General features: G+C 43.3%; 1 protein-coding gene across 1 annotated transcript in view; it reads right to left on the bottom strand.

The window, feature by feature from the left end:
• The window catches only part of LOC117212923 (probable serine/threonine-protein kinase dyrk2), a 68970-nt gene extending 54976 nt beyond the window's left edge, over positions 1-13994 (bottom strand). The window contains exons 1-2 of the mRNA XM_033458066.1: positions 13770-13994; positions 12147-13674 (exon numbers count right to left, since the gene is read on the bottom strand). Of these exons, the coding sequence (XP_033313957.1) occupies positions 12147-13674; positions 13770-13994 (1753 nt within the window). The remainder of the gene's footprint in view (positions 1-12146; positions 13675-13769) is intronic.
• Positions 13995-14611: the final 617 nt, after the last annotated feature.

The following is a 14611-nucleotide window of genomic DNA, read 5'->3' as shown; positions in this document are numbered from 1 at the left end:
TAGAGAGAAAGAAAGAAAGGGAGACAGAGAGAGAGAGAGAGAGAAAGAGTGAAGGGTACCAAACCCCGACGTCGTTTTCCTCTCGTCCTTTCTTCCAGCACCGAGGGCAAATACGAGCGCGCGACGGTTTCTACGATCTCCGATCGGTCTCTCTGTAGCGGTGCCTCGGCAATATCCCTCGTATACAGGGTGTCTGATGGTAGAATCAGGTAAGAAGTGATTCTTCGTAAAAAAGGATAAGAAGAAAACGTAGAACGAGGTTTCAAGAAATTTCAACTGTAGATCTTAACTTGGCAGAGTTTATGGTTAATTTTATTAAATCGAGTATTCCAAGGACAAAGAGAAATATCGATAGGCTAATGTAAGACTACGATATGGTTCATTGATGTAATTCGCACAGTTCGTTTGTATGGAATATTACAGTAGGCATTTTCAATAGTTTCCACGTTAATGCATGAAATAAAATAAATCTTCAGTCAAATACGATAAGAATCGACGAGAAGCATTAGGTTGTCCGGAAAGTGTCTTTCTTCTACAGACACGTACTTTACAACGACGCACATTTATACAAACGTGAAACCCAATCCGTCGAACGTTGCGATCTTTATTTTGATAGTAATATTTTTATAATAATATAAAACGAAAAATATTGTGCATCCATTATTACCTTATAAAACGAAAGAAACTTTTCGGACGACCTAAGATGATAGTAAATAGCAAGTTTCGTATGACAACATTTCATCCTACATTATCGACTTAATTTTTCACGAGGTATCATCCCTTGTATCGTCAGTTACCAGACCACCCTGTATATCCCTTCCAGCTCCCTGGAGGGAAGGACGAAGAAGAAACGTGAAACGTAAAGCGACGAAGGGCTGCGAATTTGCAGCGGCGAGCTTCAAGTGCATTGCCACCCTACGAATAAAATGGGAAAAAGCGTCGTTGCGTGTCGCCCGTAACTTCGCTATTTTCCGTCCGTGACGAAAAGACCACGAGTATCGGAGACCTGGATGCAGCTGCTGCCTGCCCCTGCACCCGATCATACTATTTTACTACTTTCGTTTCCGTCATCTGTTCCGCTTTTAATCTGCGATTCGCTAAGCTCGTAGCATTCCTTTCCGATATTGGAATATCTCGCTGTGTATTTATTGTTTTACAAGTTGGCCGTGTGATTAACAGCGTATTACGTACACGCGTGTCTATTCGCGTTGGAAGATTTTCTTAGACGCTTTAGAACATGGTGACTCTTGTTTCGAAAGAAGGTGAGGCAGAAAAAAGGATCGATTTAGTTAGAGAATTGGCGGTGTGGCTTGACAAATTCGATTAATTGGTCGGCTAGACTGATCAATCGAGCTGTTTAGGTGGCGAGTCCCCTTTGTCCTTGATTCTACTACCCTTAAAGTTATTCCCGTCTATTCCGCTGACTTGTACGTTACTATGGTTTCCATAGCTTCGAACGACGTACGTTGCAAAAGGTAGAAAATTTGTATTTCCACGACGACGAATATCTCGTTGAACGAATAGAGTCGACGAGAACGCGGAATTATTATCATCAGGTAGGTACCGTGCGTTGCTGAAAAGAAGACTAAGGCACAGGGGTAAGAGAGGTACTGCTCCGTATTGTTCACTGTGGCGCGTTGCTGCATTGTTTTATTTGTATATATACTTATCTTCATGATTGCGTTGATACAATGCTTCGTACAACCAAAAATACAACAATGCTCCTTACTACAATTTCCTTATAACACCTCTTTTGCTTACAGTATCGATTTCGAAGATCCCAATACCTGACTATTTCCCGCTACAAATTTTATCGATATCCATCTTCGTCTGAAATAATTAAAACATTTACTTTTTTTCTTTTTTTTTAGCGAATCGGTCTATCGGTCCAAGTCGCGAATCTCTTTATCTTACTACCTGAGAACCTAGTCCTGTCTATCGCGAAGATCTCTACGTTACGCAATTTCCTACGGCTTCGAGCAGTATAAATCCGAATCCTTGGAACGTTTCGTCTGAAAGTAACGATAAAATCTTTTCTTTTAACGATTCAGCAAAGATTTAATCGGGAAAAGTTTGCAAGCGCTAGAAGAGAAGCCAGTGTTCCTTCGACCGCGGCAGGGTAAATCGACGAGAGGCGAGTATCTAGGTCTGTGTAACGATTTTTAGAGTCCCGACCCCTCCGACAATCGTCCAGCCCATAAAAAACTTGAGGCACCCCACAGTCAACGCGCTGCGCCAGGGTTTCCATAGCGACCAAAGCCCTTTCGCGCCCCTCTGTCGTTGACCTATACCTACGCCGAGCTACCCTTAGAATCATGCTTGCCCTAAATCTATTAGACGAATTCAAAGATACTTTCACCGGTTGGAAATATCACGCCCTAACGAAATAAATCACGGGTGGAGCCCCGGCTGAGCCAAATGAGAAGAAGCGTGTCATTGCATACACGGAGGGAGGGTAAATTTTATATTAGGCGTTGCAACTAGAGAGCACAGAGGTCGTGTAACCGGCCGTCTCTGTCTTCCAGATTGATTGATATAACTGGATGTAACTGGTGCTCGTCGTTTTCACGCTCGATCCGGTTTATCGACGCGGACAAATTAGAGACACGATGTACCTGTACATACACACGCACACCTCTTTCGTTCGGTGCAATTTCCAAGTATGAATTAAATAACAGCGGGGAAGAGTATGATGTATCACAGCCAGCACGTTATTTGCACTGAATAATTTAGATCGCACAGTTTACGCAGTTACGTGTCGCAAATAAATGACTGTTGCAACTGGTTTCGGTTGTCAAGTTTGGCGTATTCCGTGGAACGGAAGAATTTGTCCCGACGACGGCTCAAGACAGTTTAAATTAGCATCTTTTTATTATTTCTTTATTAGCAATGTATTAGCATATATGTATACACGTTTACATGCTCGCAGGTATTAGAATTGGAATTAAAGCGCATTGCGATTTTGTGGAGGGCGCGATAATTAGATCAAACTATTAGGAAGATTATTGGCAGGTCAAAATTTTCTATTCGTGGAATATAACGTCCAATTGTGAGGTGTAAGAATTTGTGGAAGTTATTCGAAAGGGTTACACACGACAAATTAAGGATCACATCATCCTGTCTTAAATTTCATTGGAAACGTTTTGAACGAATTAGGTAAAAGAGAACACCTTTATACGCCAGATTTATAGGATTTCTATAGAGCCAAAGTCAGAATGAATTTCTCAGAATCAACGTTTCACGCGTATGAAAAATTCTTATTCTTATTGTTTTACGTAGAATCATCTGCTTCCCGATTTACCATCGCGAACAACCTGTGTATTCTTATTCGCTGAAAACACACATACACGCGCATAATTGTAAAAAAGACTGAACAGATCTGAGAAGAAAATTACACTGTACTCGCTTGAGAAAGCTTTAATCTCGTTCGCCCCCTTAAGAAGCCTTTAATTTCGACTTTCGCTAATAAAAGCGAAAATAGTTAAGCGAGGAGAATGGTTAAAACAAGGCCAAGTATCCAGTTCATAATTCAGTTCGTAATTCACTTTTAAAGATGAACGGAGCCGTGGGTCGCAACGAGGGGCCATTATCAAGCGTCGTCGGTCGTCGAGGGAAATTTAGGCGTACGACGAGAAAGAAAAGAAATCGGAAAGAACAGCCAAAGAAGAAGAAGAGGAAGAAGAAGAAGAAGAAGAAGAAGGAACAAAAGTTGGTCTCGCACAATCCAGAAAGAAAGAGAGAGAGAGAGAGAGAGAGAGAGAGTGTGTGTGTGAGTGTGTATGAGAGAGAGAGAGAGAGAGAGAGAGAGGGAAAAGGGACAGGGAGTGAAGCCAAGCGAAGAAGTACGCCGACATCAGACATGCAGCGCCGACAAAAAGAAAAACGACCAAGAAGACGAAGAAAAAAAAAAGGTGAGAGCCGCGGAATCGTAAATCGAGAATTAAGTATGACGGCGAGCGGTAAGACGTATATAAATTTTCCTTGCCGATGAATAATAAATGGCGGGGAACCGGGGAATACAAGAGAGGGAGAGACAGTACGAAGTAGAAACCCGCGTGAGCGAGCCGCGGAGTGTGCGTGTTCGGAGCTGAAGAAGGGCGAAGAGAAGAAACGAGATGGTGGTGAGAGGGATAGTGAAAGAGGTAAAGAGCCAAGACAGAGAGGCAGACGGGCAGAGAGCAGAGAAAGGAAAGGGTGTGCTGACGAGAGAGATTCGAAGGAGAATGAACGACAGAGAAAGGGAGAAAAAAGGAGGAAGAAACGAGGATGAGAGTAGAGAGAGGAGAGAGAAGAAGGAGCGAACGAAAGGACGTTAACCCTTTTCTTGTTTCTCTCCAGCCCATCTCTCCGTTCCTTCTCATCGCAGGAGTGCTCCTTTCCGCAGGAGAGTTACCTACTCTTTCTCTTTCTCTCTCCCACCCTCTCTCTCTCTCTCTCTCTCACACTCTCTAACGTTTCAGTCACTTTTTCCACCTCCCGATCTTTTCTCTTTCCAACCTTCTCTCCGCGATTCCGTTCGTTGTACCAGGTCGCCTTTGTGCCACCCGCTTCTCCCTTTCTCGCTCACTTGTTCCATCTTCTTTACACTTTTAAGGGACTCCTTCTTTCTCTCGCCAACAGTCTCTCGCCCCCGTTCGCTTTCTTATTCTCCCTTCTCGACGAGGGGAGAACAAAAATTACGAATCCGCGAGGCATTTGTCGAGAGCCACAGCTCGATCGAGGGGTTTCACCCGGCCGTGCTCTCGCGCCAGCCGTCACGTTTCAACCACAGCGAAAATGTTTAACCCTTGCGTTGTCCGTCACGAAACTACGACGTGCGGATTTTTCAAGTATTTTGAACCGATGGTTTCGATCTTTAGTCGAATCTTAGATTCGCAGCTTTATCAAGCCCCGGTTCGTACCATTGGCTTACAGGCGAGTGACGAAAATTTGGTTTCAATTACTTTCGTACAATATTATCGGGTCAAATTCATGATAGTATTTCTCTGACTTAACGATCAAGGAGCAAAATTTGCTCAAACTTGATAAAGAATACGTTCGTTATATACGACATAGAATCTATGACAAACCATACAAACGCTGAGAGACGCTGGCAACTTCTACGTTTAAATCGGAAAACCGTCCCCTTTCTTTCGACGCTTTTACAATTCCAAAATTACAGTTTCAAAATGGCAATTTTTATTTTTCATCGAGTTAGACGTTTAAATGGCTCGTGACAGAATCTCAAGAAGACACCCGCGAGGCATCCATCGTCGTCCAAAGTAGCAGGAAGATGCGAAGCTCGATGATCATCGGTTAGCGATTAAGATTCGTAGATTACGAAGTGAGAACACCTCTGTGAAAGTAACGGGGTTGAAAGATCGCGCGAATCTTAAAAATAGCATGGTCCGGGTCCGTGGCCATAAATCAAATTTACATTACTGTCTTTAACGATACAGTTTACGCGGTGTGCACTTTAGCTCTGGAAAGAGAACGACCCCGAGAAAGGACCCCCGGTGAATAATTACCGCGGAACGAAAGCGCAAATAAATCTGCATCAGTGGGCGGGAAAAAGGCGGTGCTCGCGTTTCGCAACGCGCCGCGGGATCGCACGTGAAATTCCTGGGACAGTTTGCATATTTTCGCGTGACCGTATACGGGAGACGATGGAGGCCGAGGCTTGGTTGCTTCAGCGTGGGAATGGGAACCAAACTTTCAGACGGTTGTAATTATTAGAACCAATTTGTCCGCCTAATAACACGTCATTATACTATTACAAAGTCGTAAAGATAATCATCGTGTCTACCCGGCTTTGCCAATCTATTGTTTCACGGCCTAAAGGTTCCTCTCTCTTCTTCTATTCCAGGAGATTCGTCGTTAAAGATCGTGCGTGCACAGTGCACGCGTAACGCAGCCTCCGTCACAGATTATCTGGCACGAATCGATCAAGATCAGTTACGTTGCAACTCTACGTCGCTCGATTTTACAACAAGAAGGAAGGATTAACGCGAGCAAAGTGGGCGAATTAAATCTTTGAATAGCGGATAAAATAATTTGAACACGATGCAAAGGTACGTTCATCTGTTTTAGAACTCTTTGAGAACATTTTTCGAGAAGTCTTTTTGAAACATTTTGATCTCTCGTATTATTATTACTCCTTCGTAGATTTCTGAACGTCTTACGATCTTTCGCAATCGTCTCGTATATGATACAAAGACAAAAAAAAAAAAGAACAAATATTGGGGTCGTTGAGGATGCTTATCCTGGTATAACATGGGTTAAAAAAGCAACGTTACGTTATAGTCGTACACATATACGGTTCGGTACGTATAATTGGAGTTGAGGATCGTCGCGTGATGGCTAAACTCACAACGTGTGTATCTTGACGAATTCAACGGCGCGAGAATAGCGCGAAACGTTTAAAATAAAGTCGCCGCGGCGGTAAATTTATCGTTTCGAACGGGAAATCTGTATACCCGTCCCTTGGGATCCGCGCGTCGCGTCGCGCGATGAAAACCACTAAAATACCGGACTGGAATTCGTACGCGTCTCCACGCAAACTACCACGAAAACTACCTGCCCTCCTTGTCACTCACGTGTCACTTCTCTATAGCGGTGAAAATAAGGTCGGGTTTTGGAATACCTGACCGGTTAGTCAGACCATTTAGTCATTCCTCTTATACCGGGTACCCGGTATCGCCACGCTCACCAGAACTCGCCTTTGGGAACTATCCAGATCACGAATTAGCTCGTAAAAAAAACGCCTCGAGGGTTACAGAAGCTCACCGAAATAAACACGTTAAGTAACGACATCGGAATACACCCGGAGACTGTACGTTCGCGTGCAACCCGCGTTTTCACACGATGAATTTCGCATACATATTTCCGCAACAAGCAACAGCGAGTCGTCTTTGGTGGAACGATTGCGCAGCAAAATGTTCGATCATCTCTGTTCCATGGTGACAGAGCACTGGTTGCGAATGTTTTTACGTGTTTATTGTTCAAGACAAGATTGGGGAAAACTTCGTTTACGTGTCCTACAAAGCGAGAAATTGAAGCCAAGTCAAGATACTTGTATCAATTTCATTTAATTAGCTGGCTCGATCATCGTCTCCACGTCAACTCGTATCGTGTGAACGAAAAATTACAGATACACAAGGAATTTAATAAATAATATCAGCGTAAGTATCGGCAGGTGTCTTAACACTTACGATCGACAGTGTATGCCACTTACTATAATACTGAACTCTGTTGTTCTCAGAACACAGTGTCGTACGTACAGTGGCCATATGAGTGCATACACACGTGCATATTTAGAATTGTGAGATAGAACGTTACTTTCGTTAAGCAGACAATCGTAGAGTTACAGGTAAAATTCGCTCGATTTGTAAAACGTTCTTGTATATCTCTAGATGAGAATGGAATATTCGTATAAATTTGTTATTTATCTTACAGGAAAGTTACAAATAAATAATTTACCTTTAAACGATGTCAAGAGAGAAAGATTAAATGTAAACGGAATATAAAGGAATATGTTTCATCTATCACGAAAGAGAGGAATGGATCGAGATAGAAAATATTGGGTTAATCGAATTAATCACGAAACACACTATCACAAAATGCATATTTCCAACGTTATATAGGTAAACCGACGATAGTGTTATCTATATTCATCGGCAGATAGATAGATCAGCGTAAAGATTTCATTTACGACAACACGCACACGGTAAATTAGGCCTGTTAGACAGACACAACGATCTCGGCTATCTTAATGCAATAAACTCGAGCAACGCGATCTTCTGACCTTGATTCAGCTGAACTACAATTGGACTAACCGCCTGTTCCTGGAATGCGGAATTAGACACGGAAATCAACATGAGAACAAGAAACAAAGGCAAAATTTTACGTTCCGATCCGATCAATTCCAAAACCAACCACCAGACTCCGATTCTTTTGTATAAATTCATGAATTTCTGAATTAAAAAATACATTCCTGAATTACTCTCTGAATTCGAGTGTATCGCACGATAAATCGTACATTATATTGCGTTCATTGTGGAAAGAAAAATTCATCTCGAGAGAAAAAGCAAGAAAAATGGTCAGTTATTGCCGCGCCATTGCTTTTTGTTACTAACATTTCTAAAATCCCCTCATAAATTCAAGATTAAAAACTATATATATATTCCAAGTCATTGAACTCTTCTATAAATTCTACGATTCTTCTTTTCCATAAATACGATGAACCAGCCGACACGAACAGTAACAGATTCTCACACCGTTAAATTTCCCACAAATTCTTCTGCGCTGTTATATAACATTTAGCGCGATATTTAACGAAACTCGATCTAAGAAAAATATATCCTACTCTTATGCGTTAAATCGATCAATCCGCGCTTTTACACGACGAATGGCCACGATGGCCAATATTGTTAAATTTCTTACGCACGTGCCTGTGAACATTCGCAGCCATTGTTCGTCACGCTGCTTATCGATATTATTGGAAAAGCGAGAAAAACGGGGAAGAAGGTAGCGCGAAAGTTTATAAAATCAGAGGGAACGTGGATTTTAACCACGGTGAATTTAAAGAAAGCGATACAGCTGACTTCAAAGAAGCATGAATCTTTGGTACGAGGGTGCGTTAATTAGAAGAAGCAATGAATCGTCGGACGCGGAAAAAATGGAAGAGGCACCAGAGGGAGGGTCGGAAGATAGTAAAGAGAAGGAAAGAAAAAGAAAAAAAAAAAGAAAGAAAGAGCCGGAGAGACAAGGGACCGGGCAGAATCTGGGAATGTCGAAATTTTTGGCGCGTTGCCAACGCGCGGTTATCTTATTATGATCAAGCGGAATTAACGAGCTATTTATCGAGATTACACACAGCGATATGCAACATTATAATCTAAAATAAACCACCGGTCGGTTCCGCGGCTTTATCAACGCTTTTAAAGCGGCATTCGCCAAATACAGATATCCCGATGTTATTGCAAACAACGGCGACGCGACGCCTATAAAACACCGCGACGCTTCCCCAAAAAGCGGATCTTTCTTTGTACTTGGTCCGTGTGTATTCGTGAATTTCGACGTTAATGAGTGCTCGGTCTCGTTGACACGATCGTTGATTAGATTTGTTTGTTCATTGACTCGAAACGATCTCAATACGTTTATTGTCATTGCGTATCTTCGGTTGAGATTCTCAGTATATTAGAACGCGTCATTCTCTTTTAGATTAAGACGATTTTGTACACAATGGAATTTAATCGCTCAGTGGGATATGTACGTACGTACGTATGTGTACAAATAGTTGTAACGAAGAATCGTTAGATATTTACAAGTAGAGCGAAAATATGTAAACATGGAAAAATTATGAATGTACAGGAATGTTGAAAATACTTCAAGTAAAGTAATATCGTAATACTCTGGGAGTGAAATCTCTATTTAGGTACAATTTCGTTTGTATCGTTATGTACATGTTTTTGCCTACAATAATAGCAAGCTGTAATTTTACGTTCTACAAGAATTACAGTTTATTCTAAATTGTTACTATACCGAATTGTAGCTAATTATCTATCGAAAAGTATGCAACGAAAAAGTCGTCAAGGTTGCTCTAAGATCTGTAATACAGAGCGAAGATGTGTATGATACAACGATGACATGAAAATTCTCGATGCACAATATACGTACACGTATGTAGTTCTTCCACGATTCAATAATCTCAACACAATGGTTACAGAAAATCTCCTAAGTTCTCGATACTCCTATTAAGAAATAATTTACGGTAGAATAATTCCCAAGATTCCTATTAAAAACTATCTGCCAAAAACAACGGTAATTTACAAAGACAATAATGCAAACTATAATATTGGGTTGTCCGAAAAGTGTCTTTTACAACAACGCACCTGTATACAAACATGAAACCTAATCTGTCGAACGTTGTGATCTTTATTTTGATAATGGATCATACGTAGTTCGATAAAATAATATAAAACGGGAAATATTGTGCATCCATTATTTCCTTATAAAACGAAGGAAACTTTTCGGCCGACCTAATATGTCCAAGAAAAACTATCCAAATCCCAAGATCTGAAAGACTCGGGGAGAAATTCAAGGCTGATCCTAGAGCAAGGATCTCGCATCCATCGAGCTGAGAGCCGCTTTCCCCGATGGTAGGTTTACGCGGAACGAAGCGTATAGGAAGATTGACGAGGAAGGTACAAAGTTGGTCGTGGCGAAGGGCGACGCAGAAGGGCAAAAAGAGGAGGTGGCGAAGAAAACGGCGTGATATCGCCGTGGATTCGGCCGTGTTGTTCGCTCGTCCCATTCGCTCGGACGGACAAGGACACGATGAAAGCGGGCCGATGTGTGCGACAAGGTAAGAGAGCGAGACGAGCATGCCGAGAGAAGAAACGAAGTCGGCGGTCGGTCAGTGAGCGAAAAGAATAGCTGGCTGATTCATACGCGAAGTCACGAGCCGTACGTCGTACGCAGCCGGCGTACGGTCGTGCAAGCGTAATCAAAAACACACGAGATGCGCACGTCTCTCACGGCGAGCTTGCCTTCTTCTTCCACCTCTTCTTCTTCTTCTTCCACTCCCTTCTTCATCAAGGTAGGCTTCGCACGCTTTTATACTTGAATCCTTCCTTCCTTTCGCCAACGACGCTTCGAGTTAAGTTTGTATTGTAACACGGCGAACGTGAACTATTATTTACATAATATCGTTTGGAGTAACCGTTGTTATTAGCAGGTTCTAACAGTAAGTTGGAGTAACTTTTTGATTAAACAAGCAATTGGTGTTTATAGGTAACTTTAGGTAATTTATACCGACGATGAATCAAAACTAATTTATACGATCGAATAATTCTTAAATTTTGTAGCGGTTGAGAAATATTTACATCTCGTCAGTTTCAGCTAATTGTTTCTTCGTTATTTCCTATTTACTGTCAATTCTACGATACATGGTATAACTTTTGAATTATAAGTCGATTATCAAATGTGCGAAAGTTACGTGATTTCAATATTTGTAATAAAAAATAATACGTATAATATGTGAGCAATAGATATTATGGTAGTACAAGTACTGTTTTTCGATATCATTGAATAAGATCAAAAGCAAAAGTACATAATATGCTGCTCCAAAATGAGAAGAGAAACGTGTTTACAGGATATGCTCTCTTTTTATCCCGCCCTGCATCCCTTCCTTCCTTCAAAGGGTTGAAACGAACGAAAAGCTTAAAAAGGCAAAACTCGTCAAAAGGAAAGCGAAAAAGTAGTCACTATACGAACAAACAACGATCTTTTCCACGCGTATGGGTACAGTGGATGCGTACTCGAATCAACTTGATGTTTTGACGAATGGAATGTTCGAGGACTGCAACGTACACGCTCGTTCAAAATTTATGTATCATACATTTATACATTATTATACAATATTATACATATTATACATTTTAATTAATAATTGTAATAAAAATAATAAATCTAATGGTTGTCTCAAAAGTTTCTTTCCTTTCATAAGGAAACAATAAATACGCAACATTTTTTATTTTACGTTATTTTACTGTTCCATTGGCAGACAGAATGGATCATACGTAGTTCAATGAAATAATATAAAAGAAGAAATGTTGCGCGTCTATTATTTTCTTACAAAATGAACAAATCTTTTAAAACAACCTAATACATCGCGTTATTGAGTTCATCAGGTCAGAACGTCAATTGGCCGGAATACGCATCCATCGTAACCACAGCCTAAGACCTAAAACGAAAGGACCCAGAACGAGTAGAACACGAGGTCATAGTGAGACGCGCGAACACAAGCGGCACGAGACATCACGGAGACGAACGCGAGGTAGAAAGACTTGGAGGGCGAAGGGAGAGGGCAAGGAGAAAGTGGCCGCACGGTTAGAATAGTTAAAAATAACCTGACCAAGGGTCCTGCGTCGAGCTTCGGTTCCTGTAAACATGTCCATGGGGAGAGGCACGGCAAAAGAAGCAACGCGAGAGACACGCGGCTCGCGTGTAGTCTCCGACAGAAAGAGACGAGCCGAGCCGGCCACGGGTCGGAAACTCTCTTTGGTGGTCGGAACGAGAGAGAACGCCTGTGCGTAGAGACGCAAAGAAAAGAGGAGAAAAAGGAGAAGAAGAAGAAGAAGAAGAATAGATTTCGTGGTACTCACGTGCTTCCATAGAGGTATCTTGACTCGGTGGTGGTAACTGTGTGGTCGTCGGCGACGTGTTCGTGGTCCTTGCCGTAGTCGACGTAGACGATGAGCCTTTGGCTTCTGTTACCGTGACCTTGACCTGTTCTTCGCCACTCTCGGCCTCCTTGTCCTCGCTCGCCGCCTCTTTCGGCCTCGAGCGTGTCCTTACGTTTCCAGCTCCCGGCTCCTCATCTTCAGGATACGACCACGCTGACATCGGCCTGGCGACTGTTGTGGTCCACTCGACGACACCACCACCACCACCTTTGACCTCACCACTACTACGGTCCCCCGCGAACGCGAACCTATCCCTGTCGTCTTTACGAGACGAGATATCTACCTCTACCACTTTTTCTTCGTCTTTAGCCTTCCTGTTGCGTCTACCAGCGGATTTACCCGAATTTACACTTTCGTCGTCCGATAATCTAGGCACAGTTCGATGAACCAAACGAAACGACGTGTTAGTCCAAGGGACTGGTAGTACCGTAGTTACCGTAGTCGCCGTTTTTGCTGTTCTTCTTGTTAACGTCGTCGTCTTCGTAGTCGTCTTCGTCGTCGTCGTCGTCGTCGTCGTCGTCGTCGTCGTTGTCGTCGTCGTCGTCGTCGTCGTCGTTGTCGTTGTTGTTGTTGTTCCCGTGGTCGTCGAACGATTTTCGTTCGATAAGGTATCACCGACAGCGTCCTCGAAAGCCAACGATGATAACGTTGAGTCACTGCCAGTTGTTTCGCTCGCGGTAAAGATAATACCGCCTCGACGAATTTCTGGTTCGACTCCGTCGATATGAATCGAAGATGGTTCCGTGTTACGAGGACGAAAAAATCTCGTAGCCAATTGGTATGGTTCGACGGGGCTTAAAGAGGATGATCCTCGATCATCGAGCAGGCTCACTGCGGCGACCTGTCGCCGTCTCGACTTGGTCCTCTCGTGAGCCAGACCTCCTCCTCCTCTTCCTTCTTTTCCGCCTCCTTCACTTTCTTCGCCTCCTCTTCCGCCTGCTACTACAGGGGAAGAAGGATCCTTCTTTCCGATGGTATCGATTCTCGTTCGTTCCCAGGCAGAGAGCAACCGATCCCCGTCGAGACCGTTCGGGTCTTCTCGTTCGCCCGGTAGCAACGATACCTCGTGATAATCCAGTTCTCCCTTCGAGGCGCTCTCGTAGGTTGGGTTCTCCGGATGGTGATTGGAAAATCGACCCTTGTAAATGGCTCTTCGAAAGGAAGACGGGAACGACGATGATGACAATATTGATGATGATGACGACGACGACGATGAACGGTCCGTTGATCGAGGCAGAAGACGAGGAGGCGTAGCATCGAGGGACACGTGCGGATCGGAAACCACCGGTGCAGCCGTCGTCGTGCACGCTTGATTACCAAGAACACCGACGACCAGAAGAAGCAGGGGCAAACCCACCCCCGCCCCCGTGGTGACCCCCACAACTCCCGGCCCTACAACGAAAACTCGCGAGGCCGTCCAGTCCAGCTGGTTATAGGCCGATCTTGTCTACAGTGGATCCTTTGAATTGCAATATTTCCAATACACCTTCTTCTTCTCGTTTTTTCTTCCTTTTCCTCGAGATCTGTCGTCTCGCTATCCACTCCAAAATTCCTCGACCCCTCCTCCGCCTCTTCTTCTTCCTCCTCCTTCTGATCTACATCCAACCTCCTATTATCGTTCCTCCTTAGTAAAACACCTGCTCTCACCTTTATCCGGAACCAGCTCGGGCTCCGTTTGTATCGACCCGACTCCAGGTGTCTCTTTTTCTTCTTTTTCTTCTTCGTCGCCGCGACAACTGGTTCACCCACGAGATTTCGGTCTCGCATTTATCCCGTCGCGTGTCGAACGTTTCTACCGAGGTATCCGCGTCGCGCCAACTCCACCGACGATATCGCTGCTACGCGATCGCACTCCGCCATCATCGCGAGTCGTGCCGATCGTTGTCGCGAACGATCGCCGGACGAGCATTCGCGAGTACACGCGCCTCCGCTGCCCGCCCTGGCATTCTCTGTATTGTTCGTTCCTTCACCGCACTCGCGAGTTCCGATCCAACGAATTTTCGGAAAATCGACCCCAGTTATCGGTCTCCAGGAGGAATTACGACGTATCTGTAACAGATAGTAATATAGATTTGTTATTACAGGGTATTAGTCTCGCGCGATTTGTTAATTGATCTTGTTGAAAGTAATATTAATCGACTCTGCTACTTGTTAATTTCTTGGCTTCATATGGTATATACGTAAATACGCGAACTGATGTTCGATCCTCAAGAAACAAATCACTCAATTCGAATAACTTGATTTATATCGCTTAACTGTCAGGTAAGTTGGAAAACCGGTATTTCTAATATCATCAATAGTCTGTACTTTTCAATTTATGGAGTTGATCGGTAGCTCGATTAAAGAAAAGCAATTTATGATGATATGCACGTCTGTAGTTAAGG

The sequence above is a fragment of the Bombus bifarius genome, unplaced genomic scaffold (assembly GCF_011952205.1).
Source record: "Bombus bifarius isolate JDL3187 unplaced genomic scaffold, Bbif_JDL3187 scf7180000008417, whole genome shotgun sequence".
Classification (NCBI taxonomy): domain Eukaryota; kingdom Metazoa; phylum Arthropoda; class Insecta; order Hymenoptera; family Apidae; genus Bombus; species Bombus bifarius.
The sequence above is the reverse complement of the archived record's forward strand: the minus strand, read 5'-3'. Positions and strand labels throughout refer to the sequence as shown.